Source organism: Orcinus orca, chromosome 14 (assembly GCF_937001465.1).
Source record: "Orcinus orca chromosome 14, mOrcOrc1.1, whole genome shotgun sequence".
Lineage (NCBI taxonomy): Eukaryota > Metazoa > Chordata > Mammalia > Artiodactyla > Delphinidae > Orcinus > Orcinus orca.
This window is the reverse complement of record NC_064572.1, coordinates 67,005,102-67,026,430: the sequence shown is the minus strand read 5'-3', so window position 1 is coordinate 67,026,430 and position 21,329 is coordinate 67,005,102. Positions and strand designations below refer to the sequence as shown.

Below are 21,329 nucleotides of genomic sequence, written 5' to 3'. Positions count from 1 at the left end.
GATCCATCCATCCATCTACACAGGCATTTACTAGGCACCTACCATGAGCAAGTCTCAGAGCCTTAGTTTAGACCTAACCCCACAGATAGCAACACTTCTACAGTTTATGACTTTTAAGTCTCCAACCTAAGACAGAAAGAATATTTCTCCACCGGAGAACCAGTTCTCTCCTCTAGATCATCTAGATGAAAGTGGAACTGGAGACTTCCTCTAGCTCTTAACCACTAATGGTGGCTCTTACAGCCTGGATGGAGAGGTTCGGGTGGTGGGTTAAGTAAGAAGTACTAGAAGGAGTAAGAAAGTATAAGTAGACTTAAAAGGGAGAGAATAGGAGTGGTGTCTCCTATAAACATGTCCTAGGGAACACCACAGAGGAAAGTAAATGGACTCTCAGGCCTAAACCTTTCAATTGGTTTTATTTCTCATATTTGCCTTTAAATGCCCACACTAATGGTGAGCGTTAATGCACAAAAGACTTAAGGGACATTCATTTCTATGTCAGATATAAACACAGACTCTGAGCCCGTAATGCTAGTTTTTCTCTCCAGAGCTCAAAGCCACGTAACAGAAACACTGGACTGAAGTCTGAGGGTAAGGACTACAAGAAGATTCTTGGCACTGAGGAGGAGAGAGAAGTTATTTTCTTCACACTTTCCTCTCTGTTGTATCATTCTGGCTACGGCTAACTCTTGCCCTGTCCAGCAATGTAGTGGAAGCTGGAATCCTAAGTTGTTTGGGAAAAGAGAAAAGAAAATCAAACTGGTGACAACATAAGGAAAGAATGTAACCGTGGCCACCTGGCCAGGTGAGCTATTTCTTGTGTTGGAGGGACAATGGTTTGTCTGTTGGGAGCTGCTAGACCAGAAGAGTTTACATTCCAGTTGCTACCCCATTCGGCACTTGTAAGAGAGTATGTTATATTTTTAACGTATGGTCTTATTTTATGTGTCTGTTCCTCATCTACTTGATCCCCTTGTGGGCAGGAATCTTAACTTATTCTTTGTTGTAGGCCTTACGGTAGTTAATATAGGACTTGTGTCTAGTAGGTCCTGGGTAATTTTTTTTTTTGAGGGTGGTAGTAGTGACAGTGGTGGCAATGGGGATGGCGATGATAATGTTGGTGATGGAGATGATAATCTTCACTAAGGGACCCAAACAGAAGCTTGTGCAAGTAGATTTCAGATGGTGGCTTCACCTTCATTGCTAAGACATTTAGTGCTCTTCGTCTTCCTCAGATAGAAACCTTCTCACCTTTAAGACTTAGTAAAATGTCACCTCTTCTTGTGAAGCCTTTCCCAGTTTCCCCAAGGAGAATCAATTCCTCCTTCTTCTCCGCAAGCAAATCATGCCACTAAAATAACGCAACCGCTCTAAACTACAGTTAGTTATTTATGAACTTGTCTCCTCTGCTTAATTCTGAGCTCCACGAGGAAAGGGACTCCAAAGTATTCAACTGCCTCCTCAGGTTTATACCTGACACCCAGTTGACATTGTATAAATCTGTGTTGTCCAATATAGTAGCCACATGAGACAATTTAAATTTAAATTGATTAAAATAAAACATTCGTTTCCTCTGTCACACTAGCCACATTGCAAGTGTTCACTAGCCACATGGGACGGTATAGATGCAGAACATTTCCATCACTGTTCAAAGTTCTATTGGACAGTGCTGCAAGAAAAAGTTTGTAAAACGGAATTAATTTTTCATGTGGTCATGTAACTATTAAGCTGTCTCATACTTAATAAAACATGGCCTACATAATACTGAAGCCATCACAGACTTCCACGGTTTTGCTGGTCTTAGCATTCTACCGCCTTCCTCTTGTAGATAAAGAAACACACCCAGAAACGTAAAGACACCTACTTGCCAAGACCCCGTGGCACATTAATGATAGAAACTGTTTTATTGGCTGCATCTACTCACACCGGCATGGTAATTCGCATCTGGTCTGTTCCATACATGTTGCTGAATGAAAGAATGAACAAATTGGGAAAATCCCAGTTTTTCTTATGCCCTGCCCAGCTCTTCCCATTGCCCATCTAATCTGCCAGCTACATTGACCAAATAGAAGAGCTGCTTCAGTTTTTTTGCACCCAAAAAGTCCTAACAAGCCTGAGAATCTATAAGAAAGATGTTGGCTGAACTTGCCCTAAATGGCTCCTCCCTGCCCCCGAATCTCCCAGTTACCTGTCTCCATGTGTTGCCCCCATCGGAAGAGATGAACACGTTGATATCAGTATATGAGAGCTCTGCGCCAATGTTGCCTGAAACAGAAGCAGATCATTGGAAATTGTCAGGCGGTTTACAGATGACGTGTGCTTGGGGTTGGGTGAGGGGGTAGCAGAGAGTAAAGATTTTCCAAGTTATTTTTAGAATAGATTCGTACAGTCTGTCTTTGATGCCATATCAAAAACCCAGCAGGAAGATAACCTAACACGGGAAAAAAAATGAATAAATAAATAATATGACAGGGATGCATCTTTAAATGGTAACACTCAAAGACCAAATATGGATAAGCTTGGACCTCTTGAACGACTCATTCATACCATTAATCTCTTGAAAATTAATCTTGATGGTGGCAAAGAGAAAACTATCATGCTGCCTCTAGGAACACCTTCCTCCTCATGTATAACTTTAGCCTGTGAAAAACTGGTGTGTGTATGAGTGTGTGAGTGTGAGTGTGTGTGTGTGTGTGTGTGTGTGTGTGTTTCCAAGTAAACTTGCCAATATGTTTCTTGAGTGCCAGGCAGTTGAGTAATCCATTAGTATAGACTATGTAACGAAAATTATCCAGTGCCCAAAAGAATATGACAATATTCAGCAGACCATGGTCATCCAGCATGGCAGGAGAAGTCACCTGGTTTATGCCCAGCCTGACTACACTTTATCCCTTCACACCGTTTCTTCCTCTCCCCTTCTTTTTCTTCCCCTTGTATTAATACTTCATCACCTTGTGGTTATGTTTATTAAAAACAAGAAAGTGGTCGGGCTTCCCTGGTGGCGCAGTGGTTGAGAGTCCGCCTGCCGATGCAGGGGACGCGGGTTCGTGCCCTGGTCCGGGAAGATCCCACGTGCCGCACAGCGGCTGGGCCCGTGAGCCATGGCCGCTGAGCCTGCGCGTCCGGAGCCTGTGCTCCGCAACAGGAGAGGCCACGACAGTGAGAGGCCCGCGTACCGCAAAAAAAAAAAAAAAAAAAGAAAGTGGTTAAGATTTCCTAGTCCATCTGTATTGCCCAAGTTTGCCCACACAGCCCCTGAGCCCAGAACAGTGCCCCAAACTTAGAAGTGAGTTGCTCGATAAGTAACTCTGCAACAAATGAATGAGTAAAAAAATGAATGAATCATGTTCTGATGTTGATGTGCATTTGGGGGGGGGGTCTTGAGAAGCAGGAAAAGTACCCTAAACATGTAAGAATTTACCACTGAGGCTGATATGTTTTCTTTAAAAATAGCATGAAGGGAATGTTAGCTCCCTTCACAACAGTAGCCTAAATAAGAGCACAATAAAAATGCAATAATGAAAATGTTAATGGAGCTGCTGACATTTAATGCTTCAAGATGAGAATTTCAAGGCAGGCTACAGCTTGTCAAGCTCCCATCGGCATCAGGGAGCACACAGCTAGCCAACTTGTTTTGACACTCAGGCTTCCAAAAATACCCCTGGGGCTCAGGGCTCAGGCAGTCAGTATCAGTGGGGTGGGGACAGGCACGGTGAGCGGCTCTCAGGAGATGTGTCTGGAATTTGGAATTCCACTCTTCAGATCCAGGTTTTAGAAGACACAGATGAAGAAAGAAAAGAGGGACGGGGCAGAAAATGTCAACTTGAGTCTTTTAATGATGGCTGCCTGGGACACTGTGCTAAGAAGGATCCTGAAGCCATATTTGGTTTCAACAGAATAGAGTTCGGTGATCTATTAGTCACGTCTACCAAGGGTGGCAGAGAGAAGGGGAAGCGGGTATAAAGTCCCCCTAGAGCTGGAATCTGCCAGCCCTGTCATGGCTTCTCAGGCTCTGTCTCATCACCTCTTGCCCTCTTCAGGAGCCGGTTCTGCCTACATCTTAAGCCTCTCTTTCAAAGCTTGACCCAGATTGATTTTGGAGGTGTGGTGGTGGTGGAATCCAAGGCTCCCAGTGAAGACTGTTTTGGGAGTATCTTGGGTCAATTGAAAGGACCCCTGAAACAAATGCTGCTGATCACAGGAACTAGAAAGTCAGTTCCCAGAGGAAAGGACAGAGGAGAGGGGTCCAGGGTGATCTGATCTTTGAACATGTTCAGTCCCTAAGTGGACCTGTGGGGAGGAAATCTCTGATAGGGGGAGTCAGGGTTATGGCGTCAGAGAAGAAAGATCTGAATAATGTGCCTCACTGGCTAAAGCAGAACTGGAGGGGGGCTTCCCAAGGTGGCCTCTAGCCAGATTGGAGGGAGAGGTAGCTGGTCCCCGCTGAAGTGATGTGATAGGAGGGAGAAATGGGGAGAGGGATGGAAAACGGGGAGCTCCTCTCAGCAACACCTTAGCTTGGAAATCACAGAGGTGCCGCTGCCCTTTGGGGCATGTGTAAACAACACACTTTTAAGCCCTATGTCCTCCCAGGGCTACCTTTCTCTGCTCCTTAGTTAGACATGCGTAAAGGAAAGAAAGAAAGAGAGAGACAGACTGAGAGAGAGAGACCAAGAGAGAGAGACAGAGAGAGAGAGAGAGAAACTTTTAACATCCTCTGGGGTTAGAGAAGCTTCTCTCACCACCACTGATGCCCACTGAGGGTGATTAAGTGCAGGGGGAAGCAGACAGTGCGCAAGCCACTGCAGGAAAGGAAAGTACCTCCATGGAGGGGACAGCACAAGGGTACGAGCATTCAGAATGTACAGGAAGCATGGCAGGGAGCCTGGGGTAGCTGTGGAGCGGGCATGTGAAGAGGCTCAGGGCTGCGTCTGGATGAATGGCTACTGGACAGACTAGACCTGGAGCCAGAGGGAATGTGAGTGAGGGCACAACACCTGCCCCCTGCCCTCCATCCTTCAGCTGTAAATCGAGGACAAGAGTAATCGCCTTTTCCACATCATAGGGCCGTTGTGCAACCAAGGCTAGGAAAGTGCTTTGCACACCTTAGGGCCCTGGGAGGATGTGAGGCCTCGACGACTAGCTTGAAACCACAGTGGTAAGGATAGTAAGAACCCTAGTGCTTCTTTTTTTTTTTTTTTTTGCGGTACGCGGGCCTCTCACTGCTGTGGCCTCTCCCGTTGCGGAGCACAGGCTCCGGACGTGCAGGCTCAGCGGCCATGGCTCACGGGCCCAGCCGCTCCGCGGCATGTGGGATCCTCCCGGACCGGGGCACAAACCCGTGTCCCCTGCATCAGCAGGTGGACTCTCAACCACTGCGCCACCAGGGAAGCCCGACCCTAGCGCTTCTCATGGCTAAAAGCAATTGGCAGACTCTCCAGACTGGAATTCCATCTGCCTCGTGAGATGTGGCCTCAACAGGAGCCTCCAACAGGGACAGGACAGGGGATGTCCTGTCATCCCCACAGCTTCCGGGAGCCCTCATCTCAGTGAGAGGTGGGAGGACGCAGTGAGGAGCGGAGAGGAGAGAGGCCAGGATCGCTGACACCTGAAGGCAGGTGAAACGCATGGATGTGGAAAAGGATCCTGGAGAGACAGGCTCCATTCAGGCCAATGAAGCCATCCTAGGATAACTTCATAATTATTCTCCCGATAGCGAACAGCCTTCCAGGGAGAGCTGGCAAGCAGGGTAAGGAGAAGCTGGGAATGAGAAGGCATGTGCCGGTGCCCTAGCACTGGCTTTCCATCAGGATCTCGTCGGCTGTGTCATGGTCCTCTCACTGCAAAGCACCATACAAAGTTACAAGAGTGACAAAGGGAGGGAAAAGGAATTAGCAAATTCTCATGTATATGGACAGAAAAGTTTCAGAATCCAATCCTTAATGTCTATGTGTCTGTTAGCTTACAAAGACTTAGCACTAGAGTAATTTCGAGGCACGTGATGGTCTCAGGTAGTAACAACCACAACTAACCTACCTGACTATGCTCTGAGCCCTCAGCGGGACCTTCCATCTCTAATTCTCTCTAATTCTTACAACACACTCGCAAGGCAGGGAACAAAAAAAAAAAACAAAAAAATAACTTCATTTGCAGATGAGGAAAATGAAGCTCTGAGGTTAAGGAACTAAGCCAAATGCATAAGGCTCGTAAGTGTCAGAGGTCAGCTTGGCGAGCAGGACTACAGGGGTCCTGAGTGCGTTCATTCATTCCGTGGATGCAGAGTGAACGCATATTATTTATGGATTCTCTTGAAGGAGATGTGCAAACCATATTCTCCTGGTGTAAGAAGAGCAGTTCTAAATTTCTATAACATTAACAATGGTAATAGGTGACATGTATTGAGTATTCGATACGTCTTAGGCACTGTTCTGAACACTTGAAATCCACTGCTTCATTTAATACTCCAATTCCGTTATGTTGGTATTATTATTCCCACTTTGGCAATGAAAACACCAACGTTCAGAGTGGTTAAGGCACACAGAACCATGCCTGACTACACAGCTAGCATTTATATTTTATAATTGATTTATTTATAATTGATTACTGTTTTTCAGTGTTCCTTCCACTCCAGTCCAGAGTCTCCTATAGGCCTTGAGGAGAGGCAGAGAGCACAGCAGTCCCAGAGCTGGGAGGTCCAATCAGCATGGATGATGGTGTGTGGGGTTCACTCCCCCCAGCCAGGAGAACACCAATAGAGCCTGCCCTCACCTCTCACTGTCCTGGGCTCCCTGAAGCCAGTGGCGTTAAATATGGTTGCTCCAGTTCCTACCGGGCGGAGGGGAGTAGTCTGAGGTGTCAGAAGGCTATGCTAGCTGCCAACCTGATTCGAGTGGACGGTCACTGGTGGTGCTAAAAAGTTCATACAGCTGGAGGCTTGGAGAAGAAAGTCACGTCTACGAGAGCAGTAACGCCAGCGGCTGGAGCTTCAGGTTGATGAGAAAAAACAGACTAAACCATCTCAGCAAGTTGCTGTGAATTTATCTGCTTTCATTAGAAAAAGAGCTGCCTCACAGCAGAGCTCTAACTTCGAAGATTAGAGGCCTGCCTTGCTTTATGCCATCAACGTAGTCCTGCAAAGGTGTGTGGAAATCAAATGCATGCTAAGCAGAGCACTTTCCCCCAGAGACTTTCATGTTCACCTCCGAGTTGTTTCATCTTCATTTCTGATAGGCGTTCAGTGGACAGTGCTTCCAACAATACAAATTGGAGTTTTTCTGCCCTTTCCCCCAGGCTGTCAGCCGAGCGGGTTACTCATGTGTAAACAAACCTTTACATGCACCAGAGACCTCCTGATTAAGAACAGCCCTGGGGTGAAGCCCTTTGTAAAGAGTCCTCTGTGCAAAATGAACACTACCCCGAGGCACACTTGGCGGCTAGGAAGTTCATGTATCACGTTTTCTTAAAGTGAGAATTCCCTATTACAAACAACCTTTCTGATCTATCAGTTTACTTGGAGAGGAACCCTGGCCTCTTGCTAAGCACAGGGTACTGCCCTGTGACCATGTGAGATGTTGCATTTACCAAAAGTTGCAAGTGTCTGGAGCTCTTTTACTGGGTGATTAGATGGGCCTTGGAGTCCCACAGATCTTGCCTGTTTTCTGGGAAGAGTGCCCATAGCTTTTATCTGATGCTCAAATGATTCCACAGAGGTCGTAACATATTACAGAAGCCCTCAGTGAGGAAGAAGCCCAGGGAATGTCTTCCTTACCTGTGGCCACCACGAGCCCTGGAGCCGTCTCCTTGCTGGAGATTCTCCCTGAGGAATATGGATTTTCAGAGATCTGCAAGTGTAGATGTAGGGAGCAGAAGGGCTAAAATAGAGGAGGAGAAAGTGGCTTCATTCCAGGAAGCTCCTGACATGCACCCCTGCCCCACCAGATATGGGGCTCCCAGGTGTTCAGCTTCCAGAAACAGCAAGGATTGGATGTGAGCCACTCACTTAGTTTGGGGCACAAGTCATCTCTCCCTGAGCAGCTGATATGTTCACATCAGAAGCTGCCCTGAGCACCATTCATAGGCCCCATCCTGTCCCTGTTCCTGTCACAATTGTAGGCTTCCCCTCTCTTCCTCACCCCTACCCCATCCATCAAGGTCCAGTTCATGGTCAGCCTTATGAAGCCTCCCAGACCATTCCTTCCCACAGGATGACACTGATCTTCTCCCATCACTGGCCTTGGCCATCATGCTCTGCTTCTTGGAGCCCTAACGGGCCACTGGGAGCAACGAAGTGGGGAAGTAAGTGAGACAGTCTCAGGCCCTCTACCCTCTTCTTCAACCAGATGGTCCCTGTTTCTGCTTTATGTATTTGGTTCCTGTTTATAATTTTACTTTGAATTTTACTTAAAATGTTTGAAGCCATTATTTGAAACTCATAAGTTTGTGCTCTTTATTCAGTTACTTATTTATCCCTTTTTGAGTTTCTTGAAAAGGATTAGGGATTTATAGACACCATATAATAAATAAAAATAAACGAATTGTGAAATCGGGGAAAGGAGAAAATTAGGTAATAGGATGAATCCATGGGTAAGGTTTGGGGAAAGAAAATTCTTGCTGTGACCAGTTCTTGCCTACAGGCAGGCACCTGTCTCTGACCTTCCTAGTACCCCAAATCAGAAGCATGGAGCTGGACTGAAAACCACAAAAGGGGAAAGGCCCTGTTAATCCTATTTACCACTATATTCCCAGTTTTTAACATAATGTCTAGAATGTTCAGTAAGTTGCAAAAGGCAACTTTTTTGCGAAGGGGAAACATAACCATTTCTGGGACCTTAGAAAATTTTCTCAAATAGGTCCTCTTTGTGAGGGCACTGAGAGTTGTGAATTTCACTGTTAATTATCTGTCTTCCCTCCTCACGTGGAGTTGCACCTCCATGGTGCCCACCCCAATATTCCATACAGCTGGAACCCTGGGAATGCTGAGAGATTAACTCTGTCCCATGTGGACATACCAGCCTGACATTCCTTGGGCTTCCAAGGCAAATTTTGCTTACCTTGCCCACCATCAGGCACTTATCTATCATCAAGCACTGTATCATACCATCATCAGCTTAGAAGGTATTTACCACTACTGAGCTCTGTCTGGGACCCTTGGGCACAGGCTCTTTCTTTAGATAAGAAAGATAAAGATGTTTCTTTATCTTCCTAGGAGTTGGAGCACATAGTATATTCTCAGTAAAGGTTTGTGGAATTCAACTGAACTTTCCATCCAAGTGATATGGCAGTCTGAGTCCACAGGTCAGTGCCCTGGGACCTGCAGGACATCCCTGCTCAGCACAGCCAAGATCCTAAGCCCTCCTTGATGGAAGAAAGCCCCCGCTGGAGCATCCCCAGGTACCCAGCCTGCCCTGTGGTCTCACATGAGACCGGGGGACTGACCAGCAGGCAGTGTACTGGGCTTCCTCTCAGGTCCACGTCTGGAGCTTGCAGGAGGCGCCAATCCCTGCCCTTGTTGTAAGTGATGTAGGTCTTCACTTGGTCATCCACCTTCTTGTTTGCCAGGAATATCCCTTTGATACCTGCTACCTAGGAAAAAGGGCGAGAGATGGAGAACAACGTTGGGCCAAAATGCCTATAGTTTTGGAGAGGCCCTGGGAGAAGCCCCAGCATTTTCCACAGCGTGTGGGGGTACAACAGAAGAAAAGAGGAGGAACATGGTGAGAAATGTCATGTGCCACGTGGTCTCCAAAAGAAGTTTAAGTTCATCTCTGCTCCCTCCACCCCCACAAACCAGATGTCCCACTTCCCTATTATTCATCTGCTTTGCCCTACTCTACAGGTCTCTGCACTTTGTTCAGAGGGCTTTATCCTTAATTAACTATCAACATTCCCTCTGGGGTGGGAGTGGTTGATAACAACTGAAGGAGTTACTCCTTTTAGAGAACATTTGGGATTAACAGATACAGGCTACTATATATAAAATAGATAAACAACAAAGACCTGCTGTGGAGCACAGGGAACTATATTCAGTATCTTGTAATAACCTATAATGGAAAAGAATCTGAAAAAGAATATATATATGTATATAGACATACATATATATGTATAACTGAATCACTTCGCTGTACACTTAAAACATTGTAAATCAACTATACTTCAATAAAAATTATAAATAAATAAAAGAACATGGGATTTTGCTCAGGAGGGGCTTGTTGACAGGTTTTCAAGGCATCAAGGTATAATCTGTAACGGGAGAAGTCCAGGTGTCCTGATTAAGAGTGAGGTGGATATTTGCGGGGCAGATGACCCAGCTTGGCGACCTGGCCCCTGTCACTGGCTGTGCCACCAGATCACTGGGTGACTTTGGATAATTCCCATATTATCTTGGGTCTCAGCCAATGGTCATTTTGAAAGAGCCCTTCCCTTCCTTTCTGTCCTCAGTCAGCTGGCAAAGGATACAACAGATAATGGAGAGCGCTCTTGCGAGAGTTCCGACGTATTGGGATTTGCACGCCCTTGATATTCTGAAGGAAGAAGAGTATCGCCACAAACCAAGTAGCCAGAGAATGAGGACATTTATGATCCAGAAGCGTTCGAGAGTAAGTACAGATCTGACTCACTTTTATTTCTTCTATGCCTACATCTGGGCAATCAGAAGAGATATTTAGAATGACACCAATCTATGTCAAGGAAACATTCCTTTGACTTCTGGTTCAAGTGCCAGGATTTTCCAAAGGAAACGTAATTCAAATTGTTTAAATATATATAAATAAGAGGTAGAATGGCAGGTTTTCTGGATTACACTCAGATATCTCAAAATTTTAACTGTACTTATCCCCATTATTTGAGGGTCATCATGAATTGAGGTTTACTGCAGTTCTGAGAGGATGCCAGTGGGAACAAAAGGAAGGAATTTCACAGAAGTGAGTTCTTTTAATGACATAATTTACCTGATGAAATGAGAAGTGCTTTTCTTTTTTTTTAAGTAACCTGACTGGCCTTGAAAGAGAATAGAGAATGCCAACCCAAATACAAAACAACAAAGAACTACAAAAATGGACAGAGGATGTCAGGAGGAGAACAGTGTTATCTGGGAAGGACACCACCAGGGGAATTTGACAAAAGGCCAGTGATGGAACTGATTAGCTTCCTAATGTGAACAGAGGGTGGGTAAGGACAGAAGCCAAGGTGGGGAGAGGGGCAGCGTTGTCAGAGTTATGCCCTTCCCCGGAGGTACCCTCCCTGCTGCTTGAAGTCAGAGCCATTTCAGGAAGGCCGGCACCTTACACACTCAGCCAGGGGCTGTGAGGCCCTCAGATCACCTCGGTCTTTAAAACCAACTGCAAAGTTGTTTCTCTCCAACCCAATTACCAATAACTCCTCACAGAAAATGGAATCTGTGTTTCCTTAGAACCTTCTGCCTGATGGGGACCCTTTGCTATTGTCTTTAGATACAGAGCTGCTGTCTTTTCTGATGGAGCACCAGATAATGATTCCACAGAACTCTTCCCCCTAAGCCAGCCGCCTGCCCCCAACATGTACCCAGGGCCTTGATATCGAATTTCTAGAACATATACAGGTCAGAATCAGACTTCTGTCTGTCACCATTATCCCCTGCCTCCTAGCTCGATACATTCTAGCGTGAATTACTAGCCACTTAGCTGCTTCTTCTGGATGAGCACGTTTGGAAAATATAATATGCCAATATTATATGACCATATTCCCACTAAGAACTCCACCACTCAGACGGCTATTTTCTGTGTGCCTCACATAGTCTGAGAGCAAAATCAGGAGAATGGAGACTGAAAATATATAGAAGGAGAGATTCTGAAGGAACCCATCTGCACCTCTGAAGGTGTTTCTCCTGCAGTTGCACCTAATGCCAAAGCAATCTCAGTCCTGTCTGCCTGTCTGGGGGAAAAAAAAAAAAAGATAAAACACTTCCCACTTGTATTTGGATTCTTCAAAGCCCTTACGTTATTGCTGAATTGCTTCTTGGCTTCATCTCTTGTGTAAATGGACTATAAGTTGGGAGGGCACTTTGTTTTCTATATCTTAGGCCAATAGCTTTCAAACTTTTCGATTGCAACCCAAGTATGAAATACATTTCTGTTGGCGCCCAGTAGACTCATACCCATATATGCATGTATGTGTACACACACAGCTACATAGATATCTGACACTAAAGTTCCATGAAACACTACATGCAATGTAAAGGAACTGGGGCATGAAACACACATTTTAACTCTTCTCCATCCAAGGAGGTATTTGGAATCTGATCAACTTAAAAACATGCTTCTTCCCACTGTGGTTTGAAATCAGCAGCATAGCTGCTGCTGTTAGCCCCAAGAGTTCAAGGAGAAAGGTACCAGCTTGCAAGGTGGTCCCCAGAGAAGAGGGTCGTACAAGGTCCCAGGCCTGCATGGCCCACTTTCCCTCTGGGAATCAATTTGAGGTGCAAAGGGACACTGACAGCAGCCCCTTGGCAGAGCACTGAGTCCAGGTGGCATAATCATCTGTCGCTCACCCCCATGCCCTCAGGACAAGGAAGCCAGGGCTCTGCTGAGAAAAGCAATTACCATGGTTTGCCTTGGGCTGTCCCTAGAGTTGGACCTGTTGTGAGGGGCCGATGAAGGTCAGTTGGGGAAAATGTCCCCACGGGGTCTACAAGTAGCCGTCCATCTGTCCAAAGAAGGGTAATGTAAGGTCATGATAAAGCAGTGGGTGGAGGGCAGGCACTAGAGACACAGAAAGCAATAAAACATCAATAAGATGAGCAAAGAGGCCAGAACACTAAGGATGGCTCAGAGTTTCATTTTATGCATCCAAGTATAGTGAGCTCGTGATAATTAGTCATTAGGAAATTTAAACGAAACTCATGAGGTGCCACTAGGACCCTAAAAGAATGTCTAAACACACGTGTGTGCACACACACACTCACACACTCACACACAACTGATAATACCAACTGTTGTTAAAGACGTGAAGCAACTAGAACTCGCATACATCTCTGGCGGGGATACAAAATGATACTGCCACTTAAGAAATGGTTTGCTGGCTTTTTATAAACATACACTGAGATGCAATCTAGCAATTCTACTGCTATGTATTTACCCACGAGAGAGAAACACTTACGTTCACATAAATGTTTATAGAAATTTTATTCATGATCACACAGAACTGGAAACACCTTGAATGACCTTCAACTGGTGAATGAATAAACAAACGAGGATACACCCAGGCAATGCAGTATTACTCAGCAGTAGAAAGAAAGGAACATCTCTTGATATTCAACAGCATGTGTGCATCTCAATGTACTAGGTGAGAGAAGCTAGACTCAAAAGACTCCCTGTTTTGCGTTCATACGAAAACGTAGAGCACATGAAACTGGAGGGGCAGAGCGAAATCAGATTGGTTTGCCAGTGACTTTTGGTGGGAGGAAGATGACTACAAAAAGGCCATAGGGGCTTCCCTGGCGGCGCAGTGGTTGAGAATCCGCCTGCCGATGCAGGGGACGTGGGTTCGTGCCCCGGTCCGGGAAGATCCCACATGCCGCGGAGCGGCTGGGCCCGTGCGCCATGGCCGCTGGGGCTGCGCGTCCGGAGCCTGTGCTCCGCAAGGGGAGGGGCCACAACAGTGAGAGGCCCGCGTACCGCAAAAAAAAAAAAAAAAAAAAGGGCCGTAAGAGGGAATGTCGTGAGACAATACCTTATATGTTCAATGTTCTATATCTCGATTATGGTGGTAGATGCACATACCTCTTCAAAATTCATAGAACCAAAAAGAGTATAACCAAAAAGGGTAAAGTTTACCGTACATAAATTACACCTCAATAAAAAAAATGAATGTGAAAAAAAATGTATAATAGGAAGAGCCTGGGCTTTTTGGTCAAATTGACATGGGTTGGTTCAAACACGGCATCACCCTTTATTAGCTGTGTGATCTGAGCCAAGTTACCAAACTCTCTGCATCTCTGTACTCTCATAGGCACAACAGGGAATGGTATCTCCCACAAGGAGTTACTGTAATAGATAAATAAGAAAGAGTATATATATCATTAAGGGTTGTGCTGTCCAATACCATAGCCACTAGCCACATAGGGCTACTGAGAACTTGAAATGGGGTCAGTGGGACTAAGAAACTGACTTTTAATTTTATTTAATTTTAACCAATTTAAACTGAAATTTTTAAAAAAAACTGATACCTGATCCAGTTATTGGCAAACTTTTAAGTATGCTTGGAATAACTTGGATATGCGAATCTACCTTTTCTACTGTAAATTTTATGAAATATAAATGCTGATCAAGTATTTCTGGTGAAAATTTAGCAGATGAATTGAGATGCTGGAGAAGTGTAAAATATACCCAGGATACTGTAGACTTAGTATGACAAAAATTATAAAATATCTCATTAGTAATTTTTCATACTGAGCATATACTTAAATGACAGTATTTTGGATATTCTGGTTAAATAAAATATAATATTACAATTAATTTCACCTGTTTCTTTTTACTTTTTTCTCTTGATTTTAAAATGCGTGTGTAGCTTGTTATATATTTACTCGACAATGTCAGTTTAAGGCATTACCCGGTATGCTGTTGTTAGTATTATACAGAGTTACAAGTTGGATGCTTAATCCAGGAAAATATTGAAGAAAATGCAGCAGCTCAGAGAATGTTTCTACAATATAACTGAAAGTGTTGCAAAGAACATTTGTTACCTGATTTACCAGTGGAGAACATCTAGGAAGAAATGCAGTTTATAGTTAGAGATGTGAAAAAACCACAACAGAGCTCTGTATGAAAAGAGTGTCATAAGAATAATGGTGAACACACATAATGTACTGTATTCATTGTCAACACCAGCCTTGTTTTGATGGAATGGCTCTGTTACCTTAAAGAAGAGATCATTATTTGGCCTTCAAGAATTATTTTCTCCCCTGATTATGTAATTACAGCCATGACAAGACTGCACTCTGATGAAGGGATTGGACAGAGCACAACAGACTCCCTCTTCAGCAGGAAACTGCTCCAACAGACCAGGAAATGAACAATGCCTTGCCTTAGATTTTAGGGAGTTGGGTGGGGTTGATCCCCTTGGTCTCCAAGGTCTCTCAGTGCCAAGACCTACAAGGTGTACTTCTCAAGTAAATTCTCACTTTCTTTGTCCCCTTTCCAATGTCAAGAAGAGGCTTCAGAGGTCCATGTGGAAGACAGAATGACACAGTAGTAGCTTTAATCAGCTGTGGTCAGCTCAAGCCACCTCACATCTGTGTTAACTAAAGGCATCTCAGACATTTCAGACAAGGGCAAACAGAGGTAACACCCTGTCACATTGTAATAGAAAGCTTTACATTAACTTGGCATAGGCACTACCTCGCGCATACAATTATCATTTGCTAGATGTAAGGGAAAACATAGAGAAATACCAGCCCAGAGAATAAACGCCCAACTCTTCAGTCAAGCTCTTTACTAGCATCTTCATAGCCTTTACCCCCACTATTCTCCAGGGTCATTCGACATTCTAGGAAAATGGACCTCTACTCATCAGACTCTGGTTCTCTTCTTATGCTGGACTTTACCAGGCATGCCTTTCTCCCATGCTCTAGCAGTTCATCATTTAAACCTACTCATCGGCAAGTCTGCCCAGATTCATCAAGTTAGAATTAATTTTCCTCTTAGTGAACACGCAGGAATCGCACCTCTAATACAAGTCAGACTGTGATCACTACCCTACTAGAGTCACTTACGTCTTTCCAGGAGATTTTGCGTCTCATGTACCAGCCTCATCAGGCAAAATACATTTCATGAAAGTGTGTTACTTTAGCTGAATGGAACACGAAAGCTCACTGTTTCTTCCGGCTGTATTACTCAAGGGCATTCAGAGTCCACAAAAATTATAGTCTCTTTGCTAACTGGCCATATGGTACACAATCTCAGTTTCTGTGAGAATCTCCAGTGAAGAAGGTTAAAGTCTAATGACCCCTAGAGACCAATTAGATTGGGCTTAATCTCCAAATCACAGAATGTACACCCAGGTGCAAAGCAGCATCACCCTCTAAAAACCTTCAATATGGTCATGGTCTAGATAGTGTCAGGATATAATTTATTCCCTTGGTATTAAATGCCTTCTAGAATCTGAACCCCAACTACTTATGCAGCACTCGTTCTTGTCCCTGACAACCATCTATTCTACGCAATTAGACTGGCTAGCTCACGGACTTACAGATCTACACTGCCTGTCCGACTCTGGGCTTATGCCATTCTTGACATTTGGAATGCCTTCCACTTCTTCACCTCTTCCTCCCCAGGGCAAAAGTACTGATAACCGGATTGGTAACATTGAGAAAAAGAACTGGTCTTTTACAGCACATCCCTAACTCAACTATTTTGGGGATCTGCCTGCAAAGATCACATCCTCTGCACCACAATGCTGTGGTGTTACAGAGACAGGCTTCCATGGGAGAGCTTTTTATTTTTTTTTAACATCTTTATTGGAGTATAATTGCTTTACAATGGTGTGTTAGTTTCTGTTTTTATAACGAAGTGGATCAGCTATACATATACATATATCCCCATATCCCCTCCCTCATGCATCTCCCTCCCACCCTCCCTATCCCACCCCCCTAGGTGGTCACAAAGCACCGAGCTGATCTCCCTGTGCTATGCAGCCGCTTCCCACTAGCTATCGATTTTACAGTTGGTAGTGTATATATGTCCATGCCACTCTCTTATTTTGTCTCAGCTTACCCTTCCCTCTCCCCATGTCCCATGGGAGAGCTTTTGATTCACTACTTCTGCCTGTGACTGGATGGATGAGTTCAATTCTGGGGAGCAGTATTAGCAAGACCATTTCCTCCTACATGCTTTTCAAAGCAATAAAGCTGACATTTGATCTCCTTTTGTCTCACCCTTTGTTTCTGTCTCAAATGGTTTCATTCTTCGGCAGGTAAAAGAGGAACTTTGTTTATTGACCCCTTCAAAGCCCAACAAACTAGACTGCAAGCTCCCTGAGGGTAAGAACCCTTATCTTTCCTGCTTTCCTCATGGTCTGGAACACAATGCACGGGCATGATCAACCTTGATAAAAATGAATGGAGAACAAGGTCAACAGAATTGGTTTTAGGGAAGTTGCCTTGCCTAGTGTATCTTGCTTCTCTGTAGGTGCGATGACACCATGTATTTTTTCCCCCAAAAAAGACTGACTTCAGAAAGACAAAGAAAATTATATGTATCTTGGTACATTCTTCATTTTGATTCATGCATCACTTCAGATCAGAATGTCTCACTGTTCTAAATGACCAAGGAGTTTCAGGCACCCTGTTTTAGGAAAGGAACTGCACAGTGGCAAACTCACCCACCATATCAATAGAGTCAGAGAACCAGGAATTTCTCAGCTGAAAGGTCATCTGCAGCAATGTCCACCTCTCCTACTGGGCTCTGACCACAGGAGCATGAATAATCCTCTTACCTCTACAGGCTTACTTGTGCAAACAGGAATGGCCTCACTCCTGGGAACATTCATACAAACCTTCCCACAGATGTGATCTACTGCCCAATAACAAAGGTATATTTCTGCCTCCTGGTGTGATGAGAGGCATGAAAATGTAAGCTTCCCAAAGCCATTTACACTCCTAGTCATCTCTACTAGTCTTTACAACTTTAGGAAGAAATCTAGGTCATTTCCGAAGCTGGGACCTTGTTGCTAAGGGAATTATTTCAGCACTTGTCTACGTCCTAGAAAATCAGGGTATGTCTACCCTGACATTCACTTCTCTCCTTCTTTTTAATGTACCTGCATTCACCCCATGCCTTCTACCTAATAAAATAACTGGAATCTTATATGTTTCCACCACTCTTAGTAACTGAGCAGCCAACTTAGATACCAGAGTAGGGATGCGGGCACTCTGACATGCACTGCTCAGAAGAGACCACTGTCAAGCAGAAGGCCATGTGTTGATCTCTCTGCTCTGACAGCCACTCCCACCCCTCGAAGAGGAAAACTCACGATGGAGTAGCTCAGCCATACCATCTGAGGCTACCGCCCACAACAGGCAACTTGTCCTGCTGTGAATGAATGACCTCCACCAGCACAGCCTGTGGGGTCTGACCACAAGTCACTAGTAAATGTTGGATAATGAGACACGCCTCCTTTGCTCAAATCAATCCATCTAGTTGAAGTGGTCACTCAAGTTCTTTCACTGCGAAAGATCACACACTAGAGGTATAAACAAGCAGTGTATAATTAGGGTCACTGAAACAATTAGTTTTTTTTTTTTTTAAATCTAGTCCCTAAATGGAATCACTTGGTTTCCTAGATAAATTATTCTTTAACTGGTGGTCACACTAAAAAAATTCAATATAAGTGGAAACTCAATAAAGGTGATCATATTTTAAAAAAGCTGTGGGCTTCCCTAGTGGCGCAGTGGTTGAGAGTCCGCCTGCCGATGCAGGGGATGCGGGTTCGTGTCCCGGTCTGGGAAGATCCCACATGCCGCCGAGCGGCTGGGCCCGTGAGCCATGGCCGCTGAGCCTGCACGTCCGGAGCCTGTGCTCCACAACGGGAGAGGCCACAACAGTGAGAGGCCCGTGTACAGCCAAAAAAAAAAAAAAAAAAGATGTAAGTCACAGCCAGTTCTTCTCTATGCACAGGTGTTGACATCTGGCAGCATTTCAGGGAAACCCTCACTCCTACCAGTGATATTTACTTTCCTCTCCTATAAAGTTGTTCATAAAACATGATTTTCCAAATAATTTAAGGTATATAAATAGCACTAATCCCTCCACCCAGATCTCATAAAAAGCAGCACAGACTTGAAAAAAGTACTTAAGAGATCACTGAAGTCAAGTACCTTCACTTCTGGGCTGTAATTCTGCTCATACACGTAAGACATTGACTTTCACTCCCATTTGTTGAAGGCTTGTTGAGTCAACCACCACACTAGATGCTTTACAAACATTATCCCTCATTCTCACAACAATCTCATTAGATCAATATTTTATCCCCATTTTACAGGTGAGGGAATTGAGAAGGTAAGTCCCTTTCCCAAAGTTACAACTGCTAAGTGTACAGCTGAGATCTGAATTCAGGACTATCTGACTCCAATGCTTGTGTTCATACTGTCAAAATTCATGAAATCTTGGCTACATACCTCATACAATTCAATAATGATGTTTCCCATCAGACCTCTGCTGCTCTTGATGTTCTCCATGGCCAGGGTGAAGTAGATCCCACGTGTGTCTGAGATGTAGAGGTTGTACGTGTCATTCTGGTTCCATTCCTGGACAGCTGCGAACACTTGGTTCTCATTGGTACTAATGATGTGCATGTCCTATAAGAAGATGGAAGGCCTGTAAGGCAGCAGATCTTCGTATCTCCTTGCCCATTGAGACCCAGAGTAATCACCATGACTTATGAAACGGTTGAGAAAAAGCTTGAGTTATAGGCAATGTTAAACAGTTCTGTGTCAGGCCAAGGCTATAAATTATGAGCTTCATGATTTCTGTTACTTGCTAAGTGACAGGAAGATGGGTGTAAGGGGCTTTGGTGGGTATGATTTTCCATGGCTTCAAGGGATTTATCCACTTTCATTTATTTATTTAGATGTTGGGGGTAGGAGTTTATTAATTAATTTATTTATTTTTGCTGTGTTGGGTCTTCGTTTCTGTGCGAGGGCTTTCTCTAGTTGTGGCAAGTGGGGGCCACTCTTCATCGCAGTGCACGGGCCTCTCACTGTCGCAGCCTCTCTCGTTGCGGAGCACAGGCTCCAGACGCACAGGCTCAGTAGTTGTGGCTCACAGGCCTGGTTGCTCTGCGGCATGTGAGATCCTCCCAGACCAGGGCTCAAACCCGTGTCCCCTGCATTAACAGGCAGATTCTCAACCACTGCACCACCAGGGAAGCCCCCACTTTCATTTTTTATTTTTATAACTGAAAGTTGGTCTTTGCTAACGGAGACATACAACCTTGCAAGAGGAAACCCACACGTGCAAAAATGACAGGTCCTATCCCTTCATTAGATCTTCATTTATGATTTCAAACTTTTTAGGGTAACGGTTTTCACACCTTTTTTTGGAATCTTCAGATGGGGATGGCAAGAAAGGTGGCACAGAGGCATAGCCGATGGGTGGGGCTCTGGGCTTCCAACTCTGCTGGAAACAGAGCAGCACTACTGAGATCTGTTATGTCCTGGAGTTCTGTGTAATATTTTAGGAGTAAAAGGTGAGGGGGGTTCTGCTGCTAATACAGTAATGTTTGAAAACCACAGATATACAGGTAAGGATACTCACTCTAGAATTTAGTGTTCTGGGTCATAATATAAGCTCTGCTATAAATCAGCTGTATGATATTGGATGCGTCAGTCTCCCTGAGCTTCCATTTTCTCACTGAAAGAGTGAAGAGGTTGGGCTACCAATAAAAATAGCTAACATCTGGGCACATTCTAAGTCATCTAAATGTATTATTTCAATTTAAAAAATCCAATAATTCTACAATGGAGGTAGTATGATTATTCCTGTTTTACAGAGGAGTCAACTAAGGCACGCAGAGGTTTACCAACTTGCTTCAGGTTACGTAACTCGTTAAGTAGCCGAACCATGTTTTGAACCTCTGTGCTATGACTCTAACCTAATTGTTAGCTTCTAACTATTTGTATATACAGCCCCTAAATCAGAAGTTGCAAACCAATGACCCATGAAATGAATATGAATCACAATTGTTTGGTTTGACCATAACCTCGATCAAATACCTGAAAATGTAGTATTTTAGGTAGAGTCAGCACTCATTGGAGTCTTAGCCCTACATATCTATGATCTGCCCTTATATATTACTGTTAACTTCTTGGTCCCGGAAGCCACTTTAGTTTGTATTCCTGGACTGGGTCATTTCTAAAATTAAATCTAACAGTTCAGAATTCAAAATCGTTTTTAAAAGCCAGTTTGCATATGTGGCTAGGCACTGTACAAAGATTACCACAAACTCAAGTCATTACCTAAGGATCTTACACTGTCAGGAAGAAATGTTAGCCTGGATAGATATCGGACTGAATAAAAGCAATTTTAAAAATGTATAACTATACAGGTGTATATGCCAAAGAATAATATCGTCCCAGGAAAGCAAAAAGAGAGGCACCCTTGTCACTGTGGCCAAAAGCACTGGTAATAGGGACACAGGCAAGTGGAGTGACAGTAAGTAAATAACTAGGGTGGATCTAGCCTTCACCTTATTTGACAACCCTTCCCAGAAATGGTTTCACCAAAAAAGGAGGCAGCAATGTCTCTAATGTCAGAACCACGCAGAGCTCCTCCATGCAAATTGTACAAAGAAGCAAACTC

General features: G+C 44.4%; 1 protein-coding gene across 2 annotated transcripts in view; it reads right to left on the bottom strand.

Annotated features, from left to right (window-relative positions):
* Positions 1-21,329, bottom strand: part of SORCS3 (sortilin related VPS10 domain containing receptor 3) — a 585,385-nt gene that overhangs the window by 82,487 nt on the left and 481,569 nt on the right. For both annotated transcript variants that reach the window (XM_004265871.4, XM_049696818.1), the window contains exons 9-12: positions 19,148-19,327; positions 9,436-9,582; positions 7,769-7,871; positions 2,189-2,265 (exon numbers count right to left, since the gene is read on the bottom strand). In XM_004265871.4, coding sequence (XP_004265919.1) covers positions 2,189-2,265; positions 7,769-7,871; positions 9,436-9,582; positions 19,148-19,327 — 507 coding nt within the window. The remainder of the gene's footprint in view (positions 1-2,188; positions 2,266-7,768; positions 7,872-9,435; positions 9,583-19,147; positions 19,328-21,329) is intronic.